This window comes from Fundulus heteroclitus, chromosome 7 (assembly GCF_011125445.2).
Source record: "Fundulus heteroclitus isolate FHET01 chromosome 7, MU-UCD_Fhet_4.1, whole genome shotgun sequence".
NCBI lineage: Eukaryota > Metazoa > Chordata > Actinopteri > Cyprinodontiformes > Fundulidae > Fundulus > Fundulus heteroclitus.
Window position 1 is genome coordinate 15,247,121 of NC_046367.1, and position 25,168 is coordinate 15,272,288.

Genomic DNA, 25,168 nt, shown 5'->3' on the forward strand with positions numbered 1-25,168 from the left:
CAACGCAAAATGTTTAAATTTTAAAGGCTACTCTCAGAAAATGTTATTTTACAAAATTTTAGCATCACAGCCACTACAAGTATATATCAAGTGTGGGCATCGAGGGCATTGGCATGCAGAATTTGAGCAGAATTTGTGGAACTTGAATTATAATAACAGTATTGCATCCAAACAGTCCTTTGCAATATTGCAAACATTGATGTTGTGAGAAAAACTGCTATTTTGTATTTTGCGCAGCTCTAGTTTATGTCTGTATGAACATGCTGAGAGGAATATGCCCTGATGCCAGGGTGAGCGAGGTCTTGTACTGCTTTCATTTTTCTTACTGTTTATTATCTTGTAAAGCACTTTCGGGTTGCGCGTGCTCATTAAAATGTTAAGACAGGGATTGGGGGTTTGATTATAATGTCACCCCTCTGATTAGTACAAAAATAAATAACACAACTGGACGGTGAAAACTAAAGTTAGAACATGTCTGTGAGTCATAAAATCCTTTCAGAACAATAGATTTAGTTCAGAAAAAAAGGAAAAGAGTCGACCAATGAAGTAGCCAACAAGTTAATTGGGATTAAAATGAGTCTTGACAGTATGAGTGGTGAGTGCTTCATTTAGAACTGTTAGTAAGTCAGCTTAACTGGACAAAATCCAATTAAAACCCCACTGGAAGACTACTTTAAGACTAAGTTGTACATTTTAACCAAATTGTCTTTCGATAAACTGGCTTTACGCACTTCCTATGTGAAGGCAACTCTTCATGTGAACAAAAAGCACTCACTGTGGCATTTTTAGTTCATCATTAGGATTATAATCAGGCATCATGGTTGGCTTTCCTCCTCAAGCCCTCTGCGGTTTAACGAGCTATAAATGACAAGCATTGTTCTGAAGGTAGATGTCTATCATTTTCCTTCGGGGGTTTCACAATAACACACTGTCTCGCTAATGGAAATAAGACAATTGCAGAGAGGAGATACTAAAACGAGGCTATCTGCAGGGCAATGCGGATGTTCCAATATTGTTAACAAAAAATGGTCACATAAAGGCTGGCTGTTCTGTGCCATTTGGCAGACGACTCTGTGAAAGAGAGATCACCCGAAGTGTCAATTATCACACGTTTGATGGTACTCCAAACAAATTTTCCCAAAGCCATCATTAGTAAGTGTGAAAATAGCAATTGTGAAACAAATACGTGGAACCACAATGAGAAAGTCTTGTACCGCACAGACTAATATCCAATGAAAATTCTTAGAAAACATGTATTGTGCAAACAAAAGCCAAATGTATTCGTATTCCTCTAGGTTAGGATAAAGCTACTGGACAAAAACATGCTCCTGCAGCTGCAAATGATTTCATGGCTCAATCTTATCTGGCTACAGAGGCTTGCAAAAGAATTCCCACCCTTAAACATTTTTCACATGTCTCAATCCGGCCAGTGATAACATTTTCACAATCATACAACAGTAAACTCTACTTGAACGTAAATCGGTGTACGGTCACTACTGGATTTTTAAAGGTTCTACATCATTCCTTTTTTCGGCCTTCCAAAGTCAACTACAAGGTTATATATGATGAAATGCCACTTTTGGCAGTAAAGAGTATTAATCTGTTATGAAATATTAGTTGTTCTCTGGTGCTATTTTTCCAACCCGGAAGAAAGTCGCTTGCCCTCACTGTGACACCGCCTTTCCCCATGTGGGGTCCCCTAAAGCCACTGCAGCATGGTATAGAAACAAAAAAAAACAACAACAGTTGATGTCGCTGTGCAGATAAGGTGCTAAAAGAGACACTTTGTCTTAACTTTGAGCAGAAATGATCGCGCTCCGCCTCACAACACCACTCATTGGACGTGTTGTATCCTAGACAGGGGCTGCGCGGTCAAAGTAGGTACTTCCTGGAGGGGGTGGGGAATAACAGCTCTATGTAGACCCGGTCATGGCCACTTGTTTTCCAGGACAGGGAGGGGCTGTTGCTCAAAGAGCAAATTTCTCAAAGTCTGCTCAGATATGCATGAATCAGGCAAAAAAGCACTATGGGCTTGATTTTGATGAAGGAATAGAATAACAAAATAGTTAAAAGCTAAAAAAAAAAAAAGTTGATTTTGCAGGTGTAACAATGAGCCAATGTTACATTTCAGGTTGGATATTATTGTTTTACAAATGCATTAATAGAAAACAGTTAAACAAGAGATCAATTGGTTTTTCCTTTTTGTTTGTTTCCTTTGGTTGGAATTTGTGTTTGTTTTCGTGGCGTGTCTTCACCTGCAGGGGAGGGACCTCATCCTGGCATGTTACTCTCAGGTGCGCAGACAAAACAGTCCCCAGGGATTTGCGCACAATTTATTGGTTCCTAGTATGGCTCAAACTAAGAGGCAGATTAAAGAAGGGTGATTCTGGGGATTTTTCTGTTGATACAAGTCTTCAAGTAATTATTGGAATGTGTTTAAGATAGTTTGTATTAGTTTATAAATGTATTGTTTTGTTTGCTCTTTCTCTAAATATAATTGTATTTTTTCCATTTTCATTTGACGCAACCCTAATAATAGTTTTTCCCAATTTAGGTTAATTTGTATATAAGCTATTTGTCATTTGTTGTCCATTGTTGGGCAAGACACATTTCTCTGGCCTTTCACGGTGTTGTAACATTAAAATTAACAGGCCTGCACAAAATTGCACTGAATGTGATGGAGATGCTGAAAAATCTATAGTGCGACACATTTTTTCAGAGAACAGATCTGATAATAACTTCTCATTTTCTAATTTATGTTTAATATGACTACATTTTTTTTTCCTGGAGCTTTGATGGGGGCGCCGCCTGAGCGCTCCCTATTGACGATCTGCCATGTGTTGTCATGTTTCAACCACAAGCATCAATGAGACAACAGGATTTTATGTGACAGACCCAACACAGAGCAATGCGTAACAGTGAAGTAGAAAGTCAGTCAGTGTAGATGTACTGCAGCGGGTTTACTGTTGGGTCATATCTCCACGTTCAGACAATGGATTGAACTGTGCTCTCTGAGATGTTCAAAGCTTGCAGTATATTCTTTATGCACATTTGCTAAATATCCTTTTTCCATCCATCCATCCATCCATCCATCCATCCATCCATCCATCCATCCATCTTCTTACTCGCTCTATCCCTCATGGGGTCGCGAGGGGTGCTGGTGCCTATCTCCAGCATTTCAATGGGCGAGAGGCGGGGTATTATTACCCACTTTGTGTCGGCCATATAAAATATTAATAAAAACACCTTAAAGTTTGTGGATGTGACAAAGATGCACTGTGAAACCACTTCAAAGAGAATTTATTTACTTATTTCGTATATTTCTGTCTTGTCTTTTTCATATATGCTGGTCTCTACCCAAGCTGGTCTGCCTTGTTCCTTCTCTATCCCCCCTATAACTTTCGATTTTCTCTGTGGCTGACCTACCGAAGGTTATATTTGAAAAGATCCTGTCTTGCCTCAGTGAAGCTCAGTTCTCCTACAGCTCCCACCCCTCAACCCCCATATGACTGAACCCAGATAGAGGGTTCAGTAAAAGAGCGAAAAAGCCTGGAGAGACCAAGACCTGAGTAGCCACGGGAGGAACGTGTCGGGGTCAGGAGGCTAATAGCCTCTCAGTCAGTGACCGGTAAAGATGTCTGTCAGCGTTTCTATTCCACATCTACCGACGGGACTACTGTGCTCCAGCTGTGCCATAAAACTGACAGGATTGTGACCAACGGAGGGACAAAAAATGACACTGGCAAATGTAAAGCGGGATATTCGGTGTCATCAAAAGAATCACATTTATTGTGGTTGATAAAACACACAAACAACGTTCAAAATGTGACCCGGGCTCATTTAGTTTGGCAGTTTCTCAGTTTGCTGCCAGACTGGCAAAGAAAGTCCGTCCTGCTAAAACGCGAATGAGAATTAAGCCGGTCTCTTTGCTTTATTCTCCTCACAGTTTCCACTACAAACCGTGAGGAGCTCACTGAACCTCTGAATCAACAAGTCAAAACCTGTTTGCTGCAATCTGTTGCTTTCCATTTACTGCAAACTCTCATGATCGGCCACAGATACCTTATCTTTGAGAAATTAGGCGATAATGTTTGACCGGTATTTTGTCCAAGGTCTTATTTCAAAACTAGGATATAATTTTTATTATTCTGTTACGACCTAAGAAGTTCAAAGATACTATCCCATGGTGTGTTTTTTTCTTCTAATAATTTTTTTTCTCTGATATTAAGAAGTAGAGATTTTGCAGACAAGATTTCATGAAATAATTTTTTTTTTAAATGCTCAGGTGATCGACTTATTTGAAGCATTAGTTAAGATAATAGTAAACGAGCAAACTTACCCAACTTTTACACATGTATGTTCTAAAGCGTTCAAGTTTGGGTTGGATGGGGTTATATTTTATGTCGTTTAGCCAAACCATTCCTCTGACAGCTCAGGGATCTGATGGATTCTGCTGGGGCTTGTGAAGCTGAGATTTATAGAGATGATGATGATGACCATCTTTACCAAAAGCAACTTCTTTTTGAACGCAGAGGTGACGAGTTTTCTGCTCTTACGTCTTTCCCCCTATTCACGATACATAGGCTCAGAATGATGATAGTGGCTGAAGATCTTTGAAAAACAAAATCTCACCAACTCTACTCGCACTCTTCATAAATCTCTTCTACGCGTATCATTCAGGCCAGATTATCCTGCAATCTTTTCAGTGCTTCCACTCGCAGCAGCTCATACAGTTCATCGCAGTGAAAAAGAATACAGGAGAAGAAATTATTTATGTGAAAAACATAAGAAACAAGGGGGAATACAAGGGAAGAAAATACAAATAAAAGTACTTACAAGAACTCTGATCAGTTACCTTATGCCTTTTGTGATGTCATCAGAGAAGTGTGAGCATAAGCCTGTTTTTGACGGGCTAAGTTTTCTCTTGATTTATTAAGTGACTAAACCAAAACAGCAAAGGGAAAACTGATTACAACATGTTGTGTAGGACAAACTATATATAAGGTGACTGCTGCAGGAACCAAAATTCAGTACACAGGCAGATTGTTTTCCTCTCCAAACAGTAAATCTGTTTAAAGTGACTGATTGAACGATTTTCATGAGATCATTTGTCATGATTCGGAAAAGTAACAGCTTCATTTGAACATGACAGGGCCATTAGGAATTGTGACACATTACATAAGAGATGGAGCACTGTTAAAGTAGAGCTGCCACGTCAGCTGAGGATGACTTGTCTTGCAAAATGCGTTAATGGTGGATTTTCAAAACCATTCTACAGAAGGAACAATTATTGGAACGCGCTGGTTGCTTAATCAGTGCTGCGTTCGCGGGGTTCTCCCCAGCCTGAGAAAGCGTTTATGAGAGAGCACTTAGTGAAATGTCACTTCCCTGGATACAATCTTCACATATGTAGCACATTATTCTAAAGTGCTCTTTCTTTGATTATTGCTCTCATACCTGCTTGCAGTTTCTAAAAATTGTGACAGTAGATAAGAAAACGCTCTTCGCTTAATGTATTGCAAATTGTATTCATTGCAGTCCAATGGTGTCTAAATATAACAAGAACAATTAAATATTTATTTATTAGGAGGAATTGATTGCCCTTCTGTAGCTTTGATTCAATGGAAAGGAAAACCACATGAGAGTTAGTTTCAGCAAAATCTTAAACTATAAAATGATACTGTAGCATTTATATGGCTGAATTTTAGACTTGTGTGGGCTAAATTGGTATACTTCTTTTGAATGAGCTGGTTATCAGTACACCAAATAGTACTAGAGGTGTCTGCTTTAATGTTAAAAAAGATGCACTTCGGGGTGTTTAGAAAATGGATGGATATAATCAAATGTAATGCTTTTGTTTGCCTTGTTTTTTCAAATGTCAGAATCAGCTTTATTTCCCAGGTATGTGTACACATAGAAGGAATTTGAAAATTGATTGTACAATGCTCACAATGTGCTTTCTTGTACAATAATACAACAATACAATAATGCAGTAATATAAATTAAGTGTGCAGTATAGAAAACACATGGACACGCTATGAACAAGCAGACAGACTGAGATAATAATGCAATGGTGCAATGAGCAGAGTGCAAAAGATGCAGAAGTAAGTTAAGTCACTGTTGTTATTACGTACATGTTGGACATAGAAGTGATTTACAGGTGCACATACACATACAAATATACATGTCCACGGTGTGGTGTGTGCAGAGAATGGGAATGCTGAAATAAATGAGTATTATATGCACTGTTATGTACATATGTGAGGTAGGTGGATTTGGTTCACAGTATACAAAATGACATAATGTGCAGTATGAACAGCTATGTGTACTCACAAAGCTAAAACTAGCTCCGGTACCTATTGATGCCTCCCAGAGGAAAATACTAAGTTATGGGGGAAAAAACAGTCTGTTTTCTACTCAATTCCACAGTAAGATCACGGTTTCTGTTAATAAGAACTTTCTAAAACCAGCTAATTTATTCACTCCAACGGGACTACTGATGATTACTCATGAAGACAGAATCAGTGATAGAGCCAGGCACTTTTGACAGCTCGAGTTCTCAATCTCAGTTTTAAAGTCCCCATTTTACAACTTATTAACAAGAATAAGTATTGACTCAAAGCAACTGTTAATTTCTACATTTCTGTAGCAGCTAGCCTAGCTGCAATCCCAATGCTAGCTTGTATTTCAAAAGAAAAAAAAGTGGAGATTCAGTTTCATTCAGATTGTCGTCTTAATTTTAGCATATGACAATATGTGTTTTTCCTGCTGCACATTACTGCTAAGCCAAATTACTAAAGTCTTCGATAACCAAAAGAAGCCCCAATCCCGGCTACTGGAAAGGGAAATTAGTTGTTCACTCTTCTAGAAGTGGGCAGAGATCAATCAGGGTCAAATAAACTGAATATTTGGCCAAGTGCATGCATTTTCAATGTCTCCTGTAGGAGAGAGGAATAATGTTGTTGTAGAGACAAAAAAAAAAAAGATAAAGAATCCAAAGAATTGTTGGTGAATCTTCTGTCAAATTTATAAATCATGTTTTTACCTGTATCAAAAATTCCAAACCTGCTGCTTTATACACGCCTAGGACCAACAAAAGTGACCTCAGAAAAGTTATTTGGCTACTTATTTTGAATTATTTAGTAAATGTATGTATTACTTAAGTTATGTTTTTATCTACTTTTCTTGTGTCTGGTTTGGCTTTTAACCTTATGCAATTCATGAATTTACACAAACATGAAACCTTTTAATCATGACATTTTTACTGCTTCTTTATACGGTGTTACATAAAAACAATGTAGATAGAACAAAAAGAGAATGGAAATGAAGTCATTAATGTTCAGTGATTCTTTCTTAACAAATTTACATTTACATTCTTGCCTGACTGTTAAGGTCAGTCATCACACGTGTGTGATTAATTTGTAATCTGGACAAGTCGGGCAAACTAGAGATGAGATTTGTTGTCCTTTAAAGGGATCCAGGTCTTGCAGATCTGTTTCTTTCAAAGAGTCATTCAGAAGATTTATTTTATATGTGGACTAGATATTAATATCTGTTATTTATTTTTTTTATTCTTGTTATTGATTTGTTGACTTGAATTATGTGGTTTTTATTCCGCAAAATATAACAATTTAGTTCAATGTTTTTGCCATCGGAACATCTGTTGTTTCTTTTGAGTCGGTCATTACTCACTTGATGCTTGTCCTGCTGTCCCCTTTAGACTGCTGTGTACTACGCAATCATGTGGAATCTGTTTAGATGACTCAGTTGAATTCATGTGGTATTGTTATATCAAATAACCACTTCATATGTACTCTATTGTTCCTCTCCTTGTACCTATTCTTCGTCAGCAGAAAAAAAAGACAAGACAATGCCATGACTGGAGCTCAGTCACCATTGTTTGCGTTTAAGTAATGTTTAACGAATGTGGTCAATGAGTGAACGTCACAAAACAGAACTCTTCTACTTTGACTGCAGCTGGAAGGGACTGCTGCATGAGGACTAGGCCTCCTGTGACTGCCCTGGAACGGGGGAAGACGCATGGCAGCACCATGCTTGTTGTGAAAAGGAAAACGGTAGCTGCTTTCATGTCAGACTAAATGTCCTGTTCTGGATCCCAAAGCTCTCTACACTACATTTACACGCCGACACTGGTAAGCTACCATGGTAGTGAGGCTACCATACAATCGGCCCTACGACCAAATGCATTGCCCAAGGACACAACAACTGAGGCAGTTAGAGCAGGGGTTTGAACCGCCAACCCTCTTTTTACAAGGTCGCTCAATTAGAGTCTCCAATAAAATCGTAAAACTTTGTTAAATTTGTCGCCAGTTGTTTTTTGAATGGCTTGCTAGATTGGTCGGGGTATTCTCTAATTATAGTTACCAAAGTCGCAAAAGTTGGGTTGCAGCCCATACAAACTCCCAAACGTATAGTTACCTTTTGAGATTTCTCGTATGAGTCACTTGATGCTAGAATAGAAATTTTTGCATCAAACCTAAAAAAATGTTAAAGGGTTAAACACTTTCTCGTTGCACTCATAGGTTAGTAACAGTTAAATTGTTTCAACAAGTGGTTTAAATTGAAAGGAGAAACTTGGAAAGCAATTTTTTTTTCATATAAAGGAAAGAAAAAAAGAGATAAAACAGAAAAAAATACCAAATATCCTGCTGCTCCTCACTTTTCAGCTAAAGTGGCAATAACACAGTTAAATGCTTTCTGTTCTCTGATCCACTTTGCTATCTCCCAAGGCAGCATCAGATATCCAGCCATAGCATCAGCAGGGGGACAGCCTGGCCCTTGCAGCATGCTTCGCTTGGCTCTGTTCAGCCTGATTGATGGCTTCAGACACACCCACGCCTCCAATATCGCAGTTCCAATTAGACCTACCACTGTAATCATGAAAGAGCTGAGGAAATAGAGACAGATAAGCATTGCACAGATGATCAGAGCTCCACGGCAAACAAGGTGATAACATTTGAGCTCCTACGTTGTCATCTCCCCTTAAGATGGCGATGGGGCTCTAAAAAAGTGAAGCCATTACACAGACACAGACACAAATGGGACACCTACAAAATACCTAATTCATTTTCCGCTCATTATGTGGCAAACTAAAAGAACTGGGTGTTAGATGAAATGACACGAAGGGAAAGGGTAAAATAAATAGAAAGTTAGGTAGAGCCCAGGAAGGTGAATAAATGAAAAAGGAGAAGATTTTTCAAAAAAAAGAAAGAGCAGAAGATTTGAAACTGACAAAATAGGGAACAACATGTTTTCAAGCTGTCTTATTTGTCTTTGGAACATACATAACTAGGGCTCAAGTGGCTGACCCATACTGTGACACAATTTTTAAACATCAGAAAAAGCTCCTCTTCATTCCTTTGTTTGAAAAACAGATTAAAACCTGAGCCAAAGGTCCTCCTATCCACCATCACTTTTCGACATGCTCCCTTGTGAAATGCTCTGTTCCGCTCAAAAACGCTGCTCCACTGGGTGTGATGAAGTTGCAACTTCTTTTAGGAACAAGCCGATCCTTTTGCTCATAAACAATTTATTGAGCTTGATACTGTAATCTATAACATCTCCATAAATTCTCCAAAGCAACCTCCATATCTCGAACTCAAAGCACTCCGGTTTCGGCCCCCATGCCGTGCTCTTATCAGACACCCAGCCTCTTGCTCCGAGCCAATATCATCCATCTAAATCATGAGCTGGCGGCTCGTACAGCGTGTGCCCGTGGGTGGAGGTTACGTGAATCCAGAGCTGTTGACATGAAACACCGGCACATAGTCTGGAACAGCAGCGATACAAATAGCGAGCTACAAGTGCTTCCAGAGGAATGTTGCACCACGACCAAGTGGATTTCTGGTTTGGATCCCGTCACTGCTGACAGCAGCACCATTTACTGTACACCTAGGCATTCTTTACAGCTAATACAAAATAAATGTGGTAAATGCACGAAAGAAAACAGCTTATTTCATCTATAAATAGTCCAGTTTATTGACATTGACAACTAATTACAAGCTACAAGCCTGAACAGAACAGGACATACACACACAAATAAATAAAGAAAGAAAGAAAAAGTTGTAAAAACATTGTTGTATGTATTTTATTTGCCCCAGGGTACCATTTTACAACAAGGCCCCTCTTGTATATGGCTAATAATCGGTTTAAAGATATGTTATTAATTAATCTGTAAACACTTTATAACTCATTCATAAGTGTTTATTATGCCTTAATTGAGGGGTAGCAAAAGACAAAGATGACGGGTTTCTTGCCAAACAGTGAACCTGATCTGTTAAACTACATATTTCATCTAGAGTTGCTTATATTAAACATTTCAGACTATATGACTACATTGTAAGCACAAAACAGTCTATTTTGTCTCTTGCTCACCCTTTATTTTTGCATAATAAACACCTATAAATGAGTTATTAAGTGTTTACAGAATGAAAACATATCTATACACTATTTATTTAGCCATCTATAAAAGGAGCCTTATTGTAAAGTGGTACCTCTCCCATTTGGTATGTTTTTAAGCATACAAATTACAGCCTGATTTCTGCACATAAATTGAGAGTCAGCATTAAATCTATTTGCATAACACACCAGCTGACCCACAGATTTAAATCAAAACAAACATAATTATATCCGATTCAACAGGGGGTGCATGAACTTTTATTGCTCGGGTACAGACCTGAGCTCGTCTAAAGAAGCCTATATTCTTAGCTCCCTCCCTATAGGTTCCTCCAGGTGACTGTTGTAGCGCTCCAGCAGGCCAGGATAAAACGCTCATCAATCACAGAGGCTAATCTCAAGTTCTCGCTGGCACTTTCATTGTGCGAGCCTTTTCTATAAGGCTGCCTTCACATAATGCCCCGCTCTGCCTCGTTTGACAGGCCGGTGGCCCTGCAGCTCCCTGCCATGAGAGCCATTCTCAAGTGGCACGTCTTTGAAGCGAGGCGCTGGTGGGGCTTTGGCTAATCTGGACATCTGGAGGCCCAGAGGGTGAAGCAGGACAGGGCCAAGGACATAGCACATAGGTGACCAGAGCGCGGCTTTTTGATGTTTAAATATAACCGTTTTGGACTTGAAACAGAAAGACTATTTCCAATGTTAATTAGAGGGAAAATACTTTTAACTTAATGTCACTCAGTTTAAATGCAGCTGACGTAAAATGTTATATTTGCGTCACCAAACGAGCAGTCTCTTACAATAATTAACAGAGCGTGTCCATAGCATCAATGAATGGATGAGCCAAAATGTCCCACTGTTTAATGCACAAAAATAAATCAATTTTTATCTATCAAATCCACATGGTTAAAGATCATGTATAAGATCATTTATGCTGCCTACCTCCAGCGGCCACTGGGCGAGAGGCAGCGTACCGCCTGGACGGGTCGCCATTCCATCCTTCCACCACACGTAACACTAAAGTTTTACTGTTATTATTATGTATTTGATGTCTTTAATTTGATTTTCTTTACCCATCTTCCTTTATTTTCCTGCAAAGCGCATTGAATTGCTTGTACACGAATGGTACTGCACAAATAAAACTGCCTTCCCTCGCCTCGTATTAGCCATTAGTGAGACCTGGAGCCAAGAATGACTGGGTAAGGAGAACAAAAAGCAATTTTAAGATTCAATGGAGAATAATGTTGAAATAATGCTTAAGGGCAGGTTAGCAAAATTGGTTGGAAAGGTAGAGTGTCTTTCGAAACAGCATTCCTTTTTTTTTGTGTGTGTTTTTATCTTCGATCCTCACCGCTGATCTTTTTTTGTCTTTCAATCTTTGTTGCCGCTCTTGGCAGAAAGAAACGCAAACAGCCCTATTCAAAAATAAACACAGCAATTTTGAGCATTTTGACATTTCATTCTACCATATCTGGTCGTCTGTGCTTCAAACCATTCCATTTCACACTGCGAGAAAATAAAAATTTGAAAAAAAAAAAGGGGGGGGGGGGTTCTCAGGCGGCTGTGCAGATGAACAGCACAGATAGTGGGTGTGTTTTCAACTTCACAATCGCTTCTGCCTTGACGTTTTGTGCTTTCACGTTAGGTTTTATAGATGCATGCTGTCCTAAATGGATGCCAAACTGTGGGCTTGTGCTGCAGCTGACATAAGGATACTGTCATTTATCGCTGTTTGTCTTTGTTCGGCAAACGATGCCAGGTCTATATGAAATGAAATGAAATGAAATTTATTCGAACATGATACAAATATAAAAATAAAATAGTGCACAGTAACAAGAAGTGCATAAGAAAGAAGAGAAAATACAGATTTTTTTTTGTTTCAGTTAACATATCATGCTCAAAATGGGGTAGGAAGAAGTGAGAACTTATAAACTCCTACCCCTAAACACTTGAGACTTTAGAGTCCTACTGTCATTAAAGAAAAAAAAAATCTAAATCAAAGTGGCAGTTAGAAGTAACAGTTACTAATATTTCCCTATACATTTTCCCATTTTATGCTGGTTTATCTTTCTAAACCCTTACACCAAGTTATTATCTTCAATACACACCTTATTGCTTTCTGTCCCCATGTGTGTATCTATTGAAAATTACCTCTTTGTACTTTCTTTTGAATTGTGTTAAACTATTGCTTTGTTTTAAATCTTCATGTAACTTAAAACAAAGCAATAGTTTAACACAATTCAAAATAAAGTACAAAGGGCTAAATATGAAGCAACTACTGAAAACTGTCCCCTTAATTAAAAACATAGCAGAACTCACAGATTCATTCAGTACTTCCAAACGAAAGGGGTTCTGCTTCTTCCTAAACAAACTACGCACTGCGTCTGAGTCCTCTAATGAAAGCATTACTCTGTTTATGCAGACACTGGAGGAACATAAATTGGCACACCTCCACTCCCACCCTGAATTTGCATGCTACCGCTGCTGTCTTGCTAAAGTAAAGCCATGTCATACTTGATTTATTCTTATCCATTACATCTGCCGTCCACTGAGGCTCTGTGACCACTTTCAGTCATCGATAAGGGGTGTGACAATGGAGGGAGGGTCAACGTTGATTCCCCACCAATTCTGTCCTGACAGGTTATCACAAGGTGGGGAGAACTCGTGATTAAAACTATTATCCACAGGGGCCTACAGTTCACTGCAATCATTAGTAATGTTTAGTTACTGTTAACCAGATATTATTAGACCACCTTATATAGCAAAAATAAATTAATAAAATAAAACGCACCAAGGAAAAATCTAGTTATCGTCACCCTTTATAACAAATGTTAAAAACAAAAATCCAGCCCTCCCTCCCAATGCATGGAGAATTTTTTTCTATAGCTGTTCATATAGTTGATGGACTTTCTATGAGGATGGTGTACAAATTAAATAAAGGCATTCACTGAGACTGTGTATGTTTTGGTCAATGCAGAGGTACAGTTTGGTCAAAGTGGAAGTCGTAAATGTAACTTTGGACCCACATTTTGGACAGAAGAGGAGCTGCTGAATTTCTTCTATTGTCGGACTCAAGTTGAGTGTGAGACTGGGCTCTTCAGATTGAGGAATGTAAGTGTTCTGCTAGTTGTGGATTGGAGAATGAGATTTGAGTGAAAGCAACTGGGCGGCTGACAAAAAACAAAAGCTTCCACAGCCTTTCACCACCAAGCAAAACCGCAGACTGTTTTCAGTCCTGCAGAGAAATTGCACCTCCCTATGCATCTATTAGGACCCTGGTAAGGATGGAAGAGAAACCTTGAAATTAATTCATCCTTTTTGTTATTGGAGTGATTTAGCGCTGAAAAAAGAGAGCAGATCTCTAACAAGGGGCTTTTTTTTTTTAGCTCTTTTAACCTTCTTTATAATCTTCTCCATTTTGCGTAGTGGCAAGATAATCCTAGGTATTAGCTCAGACTTGTCTGTGGCAGTTCTGTTTGATTTAAACTTGTTAAATATTATTTTGCCCGTAGATATCAGCAGGTTTAGATGAGTAGCTATTTTCTTGGAGCCATTGTCTGATTTATGAAAAATAACAGATTTGGCTTAATGGACTGAATCGTCGTCCTGTCTTTCCCACGTTAAAGAGCAGCTAGTAGAACCCAGCCTTGTTGCTACACATTTATACCCCAGCAAAATACAAAATAGGATTATTTAAACATAAAAAATGAAATATTTTAAATTGCTTTTGTCACACAGCATAGAAGCTGGTTGGTGAGCTAATATTTTCAGTTTACCTGTTCAGCTCACCAGACCTTCGAGGTATTACTAAATTAACGATGCTCTCTAACGAGGTTCCCTGGGCCTTTACAAGACAAACAGGCTCAGCACATCATAGGTTGTCCACCATCCTAGCATCCAACAATGGGCCATGAACTGTGGTAGAGTTTTTTTGGTCACTGTGGTTTTGACAAAACAAATTATGAGATTACAGAGACTGGGTTGCGAAGAGCAGTTACCACGGAAACAACAGATAAACAACGGATACTGGAGACACAGAGCCTGACATTCTTAGATTGAGCAGTATGACCGATTAGGGGAAAATGGCTCAGCTTGGTCACGTCTACATTATAGTATGATTTTCTTCACTAATGTGGTGAGCAGAACACTGATAGCATACAGTGCATACATTGAATGGGTGTACACAATTGGTCCTACTTAATGTCTGTGTGAGGAATGAATGGGACACTCTCTGGCGTCCGGAAATCTACTTATCTCGCACTATTTTGTATGAGAGTCCAGTACTGAACCTGTAAACATCCCTCTGCCTTTTAGATTAAATATGTTAAGATATAGTGTCTGTTTCAAGAGTCTGTTTATTACTACAGAAGTCTACAAATTGAGAACAGCACATTATTCAGGCAAAGAACCTGGGAGGAGCGAAACTGGCTGCGGTCAATTCTTAACAAATGGTGATTCTGTCCGACCTGAGTTGGTTTTTATTTTTTATTTTCTGGTGAGGCACTACACAGAGATGACATCTCAAAGAAAATAATGTGAGATTTCCTTTTTAAATCTCTAGAGGCTGTGATGTCACATCCTATGTGAGCAGAACATTTGTAACTGAGGGCAGAGGAGCGTCTTTCCTTTTATTATAGCATAAAAGCAACCAATTCATTAACAATTAAGATGCAGATACTAAGGCTGAACAGAGAACTAAAAGAGGCACAAAATTAATGCTGAAGTTCCTTGAAACTCCTATCAACTCAAAAAAAATATTGTGAAAAAGTAGAAATGTTTTCAGTTACATTTAGGTTAAAGGGAATCTAAAGGTTACCAGTAATCTTAGCAGGCAATTTGGTAAAAAAAAAATATTGCTTAACAATATTGCTTTTCCCCTCCACTGAATAAATAGAAATAGTGTTACGTTGGAGTTTTCTGAATACTTTACTATGAGATTGCTCCTAAATAAGGATTTATTATAAGACATTTTATCCCAACAAATGCTGAGAGTGCTGTCGCTAAGAACCTTTCTTTAAAAAGTCCTCGACTGGCCCCTGTGTCTTTGCTTGAAACAAGCTGTTTAAACTGTACATGCATGCAGAAAAAAATTGTTTGAATGATGTCAGACCTTGGATGGAAACCTTTGGATGTTCTTTCTTTGTGCACTCTGGTTGGGTCAGCGGGTCGAACAAAGGCGTGCTTGGGGTTGTTGGGACAGCCGAGTTCTGCGTGTAAACAGCTGGGAAGAGGAGGAGGAGGAGGAAGAGGCCAGCCAGAAATGAGGGATTGGAGTCCTGTGAGGACGCTGTCATGGTGATGACCTCTCCTCTAACTGCCAAGGTGGGCCTCTGGGAAAAAGCTGGAAAGAGAGAAGACGTCAGCACCTCACTGCAACGTTTTTACACCTTGCTTCAAAGAAACCTAGCTCTCTTTGTCACTTCAAAACAATTTTCACCCTCAGACTTTCAGTTCCCCGGGGGGTCTCTGCTCTGAATGCGGCGCGGGAACGAACAGACAAAGCAAGAAAAAGAGATGCAAAGGAATACATGTTTTGGCTGATTCACTGTAGGATGAGTAAAAATGGTCGCCAGATTATGAGAGAATGGCTGGGACAAAAGACTGACTAGACTATCAAAAATGAATGCAGAAAAATTCAAGGTACAGAGTGTATGAAGGAAACCGAATTGGACAACTTTCCTGGTAATTCTTTGGCGACGAGTGCTATCAAAGAAGTGCCTAACCTCTGATCTTGGAATATTTATTTCAAATGTGCAATTAAACTTCCGAAGTTCCTGTAATGGCTGATTAAGATTATGAAAATTAGTAGGAACAACTGACTGTTTTATGTCCTCCATTCAATGAAGCAAAAGCGAGCCGACTTGAAATTTCTGACTCGTGTGAAGCAAGCTGAAAAGTTGTTTGCCCAACTTATATTTCTGTCTACTCGTGGCATTTTTATAGCATCTGATACACCTAACTACATAAAATGACTTCCCATAATTCTTCCACTCCACTATTCAAATATTATGTTAGCAGAGCTACATGCACATAAATGCAGCTTATAACACACACCCACACTCAGACACTCTCTTACTTTCTGACAAAATGTAATCTCTTCCAGTCATAACTTATGAGCCTACAGTGCTGAGCTGAGACCAGCAGTTCGTCATCTCCCATCCCACACTCCGTGCGACGTTAACTTAGTGAGGTGCAATATCATTAAAGTGGATTAAAAACCGAGCGCGTCGACTTTCTGTGGCGCTTTGACTCGGTTACATCCCTGCGTTGTGTTTTCCTCACTAATGCTTCAATCAATAACAAATTATTAGCCTGGTTGAGTTGCAAATCAACCATACTGGCCTCCAATCAATTATCCCACTAATAGTAGCTGCTAACTAATTAGGCAAATGCACACAGAGCCCATGAGTGTCATTACGGCACAGGGGAGTCATCAACTCCAAGCCAATGGTAAAACAGGTGGAAGCTTTCTAAACCAGATATGAGACTTTTATGTTGGACGTACTTGAAAGTGTTAGGGTTTGTGTCCGTACTAGAGAAAAACGTTAAAATCATTTCCATGTTTGCTTTATTTATTTTTCCACTGTAGATTAAGGTCTGTTTTCCCCCTTTGTCAATTTCTACCCCAGTTGTGTACCCAGGCATTACCACTTCATTGGCTCCTACTCTGTTCATACCTGTAAACCTGTAAATAACCACTTTGTATCAGTTTCCTTTTCTTTTTAGAGTTGGTTAAGTGTTTTCCATTGACTTAAGTAATCACAAACGTACAAACGTACATACGTACATCCATCCATACATCCATCCATCCATACATACATACATACATACATACATACGTACATACATACATACATACATACATACATACATACATACATACATACATACATACATACATACATACATACATACATACATACATACATACATACAGGTACACCACTGACTCAGCCACAGCCCCATATCCACTGATTTGTATAAAGGTAATCCGGCGTTGTGAACGAAGCATGGGAGTAGTGATTACTGACGATCTGTGCGGCCAGCTGGCTGATTTAAGGTGCACATCATTTCTTGTCATAACCACACACTGGATGAGATTCGCTAAGTGTGCCTCGACAGAACATGTGAACAACAAGTCCATCAGTAGCAGATGCAATTCAAAATGCAACAAAAACCAAAAAGGCGTCACATGGCTAGAGTTTGTTTTATCCTCTAGGATTTTACTCACACTTATTTTACGTTTGACTCTAAATAATTGATTAATCTGAGTTTCCTGTCACGTCTCTCATGGGTCTGCCATACCGGCCAGGATTTATAAAGCTCATATGAGCGCGAACTGATTAGTGATTGCAGCTCACCTTTGTGGGTTCACGGCAAAACTGCGCAGTGAAAGACGTCTCAAAAAGAGTGATGGATGTCGCTGCCGTAGAGTTCACGCCAGGATTGTCCTGAAAGATTTCCACATGACTAAATTTGTCTTTCTTGTAAGCAAGAAAAGGGTGAAGGCACCTTTTTTTTCAGTCGGTTGACTCGCAGACCAAAATAAAGGTGGTGGAAGGTCAGCTCTGTTGTTCAATTCTCCACACAGCTGGAGAAAACTCTCATCACTTCAGCACCTCCTGATTAAAATGACTTACAATCACAAAAACTGTATGAAAGGCAGTTTTCAAAGCATAACTTTTAAAGCCTTTTGTGACGCTTGATACAGCCTACCGGTCCATGCCTACAGTATATATACTTTATTGTCATGATTTAGGTTTTTGTTAGTTTTGCTTTGGACTTTTCTTAATGAGCCTGCACCTCTAAGCCATCATCCAATCAGCTCAGTCTCCCTCCAGCCACCACTCTGCTCTAGATCAGCTCCACCTGTTGCTGCTAATCACAGTCAACTCGGCTCACCTGTTCACCTGCCTACATATACCTGCCTCAGCCAGCTCACCCCTGTCAGAACATCTCATCTCATCTTGTCTAGTGTGATGTGCCCTGCCTCTACCAGCTTCTGCGTGCTCAGCCAGCTGGACTCTTCCGCTACAAGTCGCCTGTGTCTGCGTGCTGCCCAGTTCTGCCTGTTTCCCTGTGAGTCCCGGCCGCTCGCTCTGCCCGTTCCTCGGTCTACGTAGCCTGTTCTGTTCATCAATGCCAGCCTGCATCCGGTCAAGTCTGGTTCTGCTTGTACTGCCTCACCTGCCACTATTCATCCTTTCCAATAAACCTTTTAAAACATAACTCTGTGTTTGGCTGAATATCGGGTTCACCAGCATTATCCGTTACACTTTAATGGGTAACAATGGAGCTACATTGCCTTACAGCAGACCCTGAGCAGATTAATCACTTTGATGTGCCAGTTGTCACGGCAGGTATGAAATGGTCAGTTTGAAATGTCACCGTGGCGAATAGCTTCTTTTCGTGCCTGAAAAAGTCGGATACCCAATGACCAAAACTACAAAAATGCAAAATGGACAGCAAGAGAGTGGCCCCCTAATGCAGTGAGGTAAATAAATGAATTTCACAGTTTGCAGCATGTCTACGCTACCCCTGCCCCATGCAGTGGAATGCTGTCTTGCTGTGGAGATCCTGCATGAATACGTCCTACCCTTTTGTCTTCTTTCTCCCACAACTAATTATAGAAATTATGAGGGCAGTCACAGTAGACACCCTTGTTTGGTGTTCTGCTTCACCACCTCATTACTAAATTAGCTTCAGCTAAATGTCAAAATGTTTCTCAAACATTGGTTTTTTTTTTTTAAAAGTAGGTAACATCTTAATTTTCTGCATCCTTCCCTATCAGGAAGGATTTTATGTTTTTCCAAACTGTAGTAAATGTAAGCCTTTGGTAAGTGGATTTACATTTTACACTCACAATTTACACTTAGCAGCATTCTTAACAAAAAAATAAAGAACAGTCAGTGTTTCTTCTATTTTTACATTGTAATTACTCTGGTACGTTAGCAGCTACTCTGGTCTACTTTTCCCTCCATTTCTTCATCAGCCAACTGGGTTTCAGACCCTCAACCAGCTTCCCCTTATTATTGCCTGTTTAGGCACCTTGTCCATGTATTTCTTTGTCAAAGTAAGCCACTTACTTTAAATGCAATGACATGTTGGACCAAGTGTGACTAAATTCTGTTCAAAGAGAGTTTTGCTGGAACAGACTGAGGATGAGGAATTGCCTTTCCACCCGCATCGCTGGCTGGCGAGCAGAGCAGCAGTCTGACTGAGAGCTGCGGAAGTAAACAAACGTTCTCAGAGTCAATTTACATAAAAGCCAATTGTATAGTGAAACAAAAATGTCGTTCCAGTTGTATATATTTATTTATTTACCTTTTTTTATCAGTGCCTGCTGGTCTTGTTAGTATTTTTACTTTTAGCTGATAAAAACTCTGTTCATTATTTGTGCAGGGATGTGAAAAAAAAAATTGCCTCCTTGCAGATTGGGCCTAGTTTTCCTCTTTTGTCACATCTAAATGTTTCAGATCAAACACTTTTTAACATCGGATAACCAAGATAGTCAACGTAAGAATAACAGTTTTAAAAAGGATGATTTCCATTGTAAGGGGTAAAAAAAAAAATCTATCTACACCAACCTAGCCCTACGTCAAATTTGTAAAAACATGGATTGAATGCGATTAATCAATTTTTTTTTTTGGTTCAATTTCACTAGACCATCAATAGATATAGGAAAACGTAGGATGTTTGCCAATCCATAGAAGAATATCTATAATGTGGGAAGTACGGAGGTGGCACTATCATGCAGCCAGTGGTCCTCGTCCAGTTACTTGTCATGGTTTTGAGATGTTTCCGCATCTTATAACCTCAACTGGGAAAGTTAAGACTTGGGATCAAACAGGCTCCCAAATGGAAAACCACCCTTACCGTCAAATAAGTTCAAGTTAACTTAACGGGAAATAATGTCATTTTACTGGACTGGCCATTTTAGAGGGAAGAAAAAAATTCACTAAGAAACGTTGTGGGCAACTGAATGGTTTGCATGAGGAAAGTGGCCTTCACATCTGACTTAATTATACTCGTGCTGTTTGAAGAAATGACAAAATTCAAGCAGATAATTGTAAGTAGCTTAAGGAAGGACAGCTGAAATGTTTGATCTATATCATAACATCTAAACAGTAGCTGTTCGAAATGCCAAGAAAAAACATATAACCTTCTGAATCTCAAGAGAGCTTAACAAATTTAATCATGTGGAATTAAGGAAACAAATTATGTTAATACTAAAGTTTAATCAAACTATAAAAGTTTTATCAGTATATTAGGGCTTGTCTGCTTTTCCTTTAATAATTTAGGCTTTAGTATCATGCAAAATAATAGTCAGTATAGCTCTGGAAAACTTCCTAAACAAATAAAATGTTCACTTTCCACTCACCACCAGGTCAAGTGTATTTAAAAGCCTAGGGAAGTTGTTTTTTTTCTTGGCCTAATGAAATTATCAAGTCCCAGATGATGTCTTTAACTGGGTTATTAGGATCTGTTAGGAGAAGCAAAACTCAAGAATATATGATATTTCTTTTACTTAAGTTTAATTATACAGAAATATTCCTATGTGAAGTACATTTCAGTTGTTATGGGTGCTTAAAAAAGACTTCTCTTTATGACTGAAAAGACGGTGTTGTATGTTACCATGTTCAGGACAGGCAGCTAATGTGTGTGAATGCAAAAATTATAACAGTTCAAAGGGAAGCTATTTTCATCTCTATTTTTACACAAGACACTTACTTTGGCTGGATATTCTGAAAATATTTTCTGCTTTTAGATTATTTGTCAAGCATAAATCCTTAAAATCAATAGCAGATTATACAAAACAGTTTATTTAGTTTAGCTAATGGACTTTAATCCATGACTTTTAACTTTTAGCTTAGAAAAGTAGTTCATTTTGGCTTTAACTCACAGAAGAGATCTCTCAGCGGCAAGATGGGGTTAGCGTGTGGATGTCAAAAAAAATTCATGTCAGACGTCCAAGTAAACCCAGATGCACACAAATCTCCACTCTGAAAACTGGCAGGGTCCAGCCACGGACAGCTGGTCACACTCCATGCTGGGTCACAGCATGTGGGTAGAACTGATGCATGCTGCGTGCCAACATCAACTCCTGAGAGCGAGTTTACTTTTCTTCTGCAAGCGAGTGGCTATGAGAGAAGAATGGCTACTTAAAGCCACTGCAAAGAGGCCTAATAGGGTCTATCCAATTTCCCGTCCTGCTGTGTAGAGAATTACCAATAGTTTGTCAGCAAGGAACTGGTACACTCTGTATACAACTGCCAAGGTTGTTTCAACAAACACTGAACCGCAGGTTGTTTTTAAAAAGACTCACAGAGCCTCTGGTAGTGACTCAGTCCGATACAGCAGGTCGATGAGAGGAACTCTGTTTGCCAAGAACTTATGGGCTACCTGTATCGATCTTAGACCTTAGGATTTATATAAGACAAGGACAAACACTGGACCAACAAAACATGGGGGGATGACAGTGTTTCTTTTGTATGCACCGACCAGACACAGGATTATGACCACTGAGAGGTGAAGTAAATTTGGCACCTGCTGGAGAGTCTTGCATTGAAGGCTATAAATGAATGTATATATATATATATATATATATATATATATATATATATATATATATATATATATATATATATATATAGATATATATATATATAGATATAGATATAGATATAGATATAGATATATAGATATATAGATATAGATATATATATAGATATAGATATAGATATATATATATAGATATATATATACAGTATATTCCTAAATATATATTCCTAAATTTTTGTCTCATGTGATTTTAAAAGTTTAGACCTGATAGACACAAAAATGAATGTTTTTGAAAGAGTACACAGTGAAAAAGTTGTAATTGCCATGGACCAATGAAAATCTTCCATAAATGTGTGTGTTTGGTTTGTTGTGTCAGAGGCAGCCATCTTATAAACTGCTAGGGCTGGGTGTTGTTAAGAACCTCACAATTTGATTCAATATCGATTTCATATTGATTAAAAGGTTTCAATGTTGATTTATTTTGTAAAAAAGTGGCGTACACAATTCTTTAAGAGTAGTTTTTTTAAATATTATTACAGAGTAGAGAAGTGAAAACATGTCAGTACTGTAGTGAAGTAAAGTGCGTGCAAACCTAAATTCTTCTCCTTTCCTGGGATAATTGGGATAATTGTAATAATTCTTTATCAATAATACATCTGAAAGTAGAGCACTAGCACAGTAACCTGTGATGAATATAAAAAGCAAAAGGTGAAATATGTATCACTGTACTCAGTGCTGGACTGGGGAGAAAAAGGAGCCTGGGAGTTACAGACTGGCCCACTTTCAACTGCTGGGTTGAAACTGTGATACAATATATAGGTATGTATTAATTACAGCTAATGTGATGATTTTTATTCTCAGATTTCCAGTATAATATACAGCAACAACATACAGTATACAGTCTTTAAGATAAACTATAACAAAGCCAAATATTCTTTCCATGCAACAAAGTAACATATAAACATATAAACTCTAACCTGACAAAATAAAGAACTAGAAAGCTGCTGTACTTATAAACCTATGAGTAACCCCTGCTAAAATTGACTATGTTCAGCTACACTGAAATCACTCTCCAGCCTTTTTATCACACCTGGCCTAAGTTCATCTTTAGTACAAATGTTTAAGTGTGTTGTTGCACTTTCCTGCAGGGCTTTCTTATTTTATCTGAGCCTTTCAGTGCCACTTCATGACGAATGCGATTATATCTCATTCCTCCTGACCGTCAGAGAATGGTGCTCCCAGGAATCTACATGTCTGCTGCACAACGGTCGAGAATATATACCGACAAAGCCACGCCATTGGACGTGACCTGGGTGACGTGAGTACCTGACGCGTCAAGCAGTCGTTGGGGGTCGTTTAGGAAGTAATCCAGGAAGTCACGCACACATTCCCACCATGACGGTGGTGAGCTACACTGTAAATCTCATTGCGCAAAATATAAATAATTTAATGGAAATAAATTGTGAACTCTGAAATATGTACATGTCTCAGTTCCTCCTTAGCAGGACCCCTACTCTGATGGAGCTAAATCAGTTGTGTCTAAACTAAGTAATCTCAGATAAATTATTGCTGTAATTAGATTTTTTCAGTAAGCCATGTAGCCTGTTGTGATGTCAGCTTTTGGGCAGGCGTAATTCAGGTGTAGCCTCAGTGTGCATGTGTGATATTGCTGACCGGGAGTCCAGGGAATGCTCAGACACATGAAAAATTAGGGGGGGACATTGGTAGTAGCTAAACTTAATATGCTGCCACCAGACTAAAATATATAGTAAACCACCCAGATTGCTAAGTACTTCAACACAGAATAAAAATTGATTACCACATTCCTGAAGTGCCAGGACTTAATTATTCAAATAAGATGGAGTATTTGAAATGGAAATGTGCTCTCTCCCCTGTGGACACGTACACTGAGAATTTACAGTAGAAACTCAATTTGACCCTGTGTGTTGGTAAAAGCTCAAGGCAGAGTAGTTTCTGTTAAGGTGTGAGAATTGATAACTCTCTGGAAACAGTTTGGTGTAAACAACCCAGAGCAACTCAAAGAATAAACCCCGGTTTCCTCTCTCTGTAGCTCGCAACCCAAAAGAGCGCAGTACGCCGGAGTCAAGATGTTTCTGGAAAGCTCAACCTGGATAAATAAAGTAAGATATCTTCAAAGGAATATATCATAATTCAGACGGCTGTCTGTGAATCTCTACTGTTCGACCGTGCAGGCGGGAATAAATCTCTTCCGATGATAAAAGTGTAACTATGGCAACAGAGCGACAAGCTTGTCATCAGGGAATCGGGATGAGCGCATTTCAGCTCAGACACCAACAGGCTCTGAAGGAAGAGCTGCACGGAGGTCTGCCCCATGATGCGTCGCACTGAGAGGAAGCGAGGCGCTTCAGACCATAAAAGGCTAGGAGGAGGTGCGACTGAGCGATAAGAGTTTAATCACGACAGTATGAGCTGCATGGACTTGTTTTAGAATTGTTTTTAGATTTTAAACACTCTAGCTCCTCTTTAACATGGCAAACTTTTTTACTTTCTACATCCACACATCCTCGTGGAAATCTAAGATATCGAGACCAAAAGATGTTAGTTGTTCCCAGGACCCCGGCTGGTGACCAGGGGAGAAGGAGCTTTTTCAGCTGCAGCCCCAAGGCTCGGGAACAGCCTCCCTCTGTGAGGTCTGCTGGAACTTAAAATGTTTATTTAACTAATCTTTTTTTTAAACTTGTTTTTAAACCCAGAGAGCATGACCTCTATAGGCCAGTCCATGTTTCGTTTGTGCCTTTTCTTGCTAATTTTGTCAAACGTATTTGATCGCTTAGTACTTGTTGTTATTTTGCTTTTATTTTCCATTTTATTTGTTACGCTCCTGCACGGCACTTTGGTTCCCTTCTTGTCTGTAAAGCGCTTCATAAATAAGTACGTAAACACTGATGCAAACTCTCGTCCTCTAATCAGAACCAGCTGTAAGTTCAATGCACACAGATGAAAACTCGATTGAATCATCTTTCCTAGCTCATGAAAAATTCTTATCTAATTTTTTTTTCTACATGCCCATCTTTGCTAATGAAGATTATCTCACGGTCTGAACACTGAAATACAGAACATTTAGTCGGCGAATACCTGTGCAGTATTCTGTTTTATTATATGTTTGGCATTGTGGTTAAGTTATTTCACAGCTTCTCAAATAAGGACCGAA

At 39.0% G+C, this 25,168-nt stretch overlaps 1 protein-coding gene across 2 annotated transcripts in view; it reads right to left on the reverse strand.

Moving 5' to 3' along the window:
* The window catches only part of sema5ba (sema domain, seven thrombospondin repeats (type 1 and type 1-like), transmembrane domain (TM) and short cytoplasmic domain, (semaphorin) 5Ba), a 270,882-nt gene that overhangs the window by 150,800 nt on the left and 94,914 nt on the right, over window positions 1-25,168 (reverse strand). For both annotated transcript variants that reach the window (XM_036139025.1, XM_012868532.3), the window contains exon 3: window positions 15,524-15,754. In XM_036139025.1, the coding sequence (XP_035994918.1) occupies window positions 15,524-15,707 (184 nt within the window). In that variant the 5' untranslated portion in view covers window positions 15,708-15,754. The remainder of the gene's footprint in view (window positions 1-15,523; window positions 15,755-25,168) is intronic.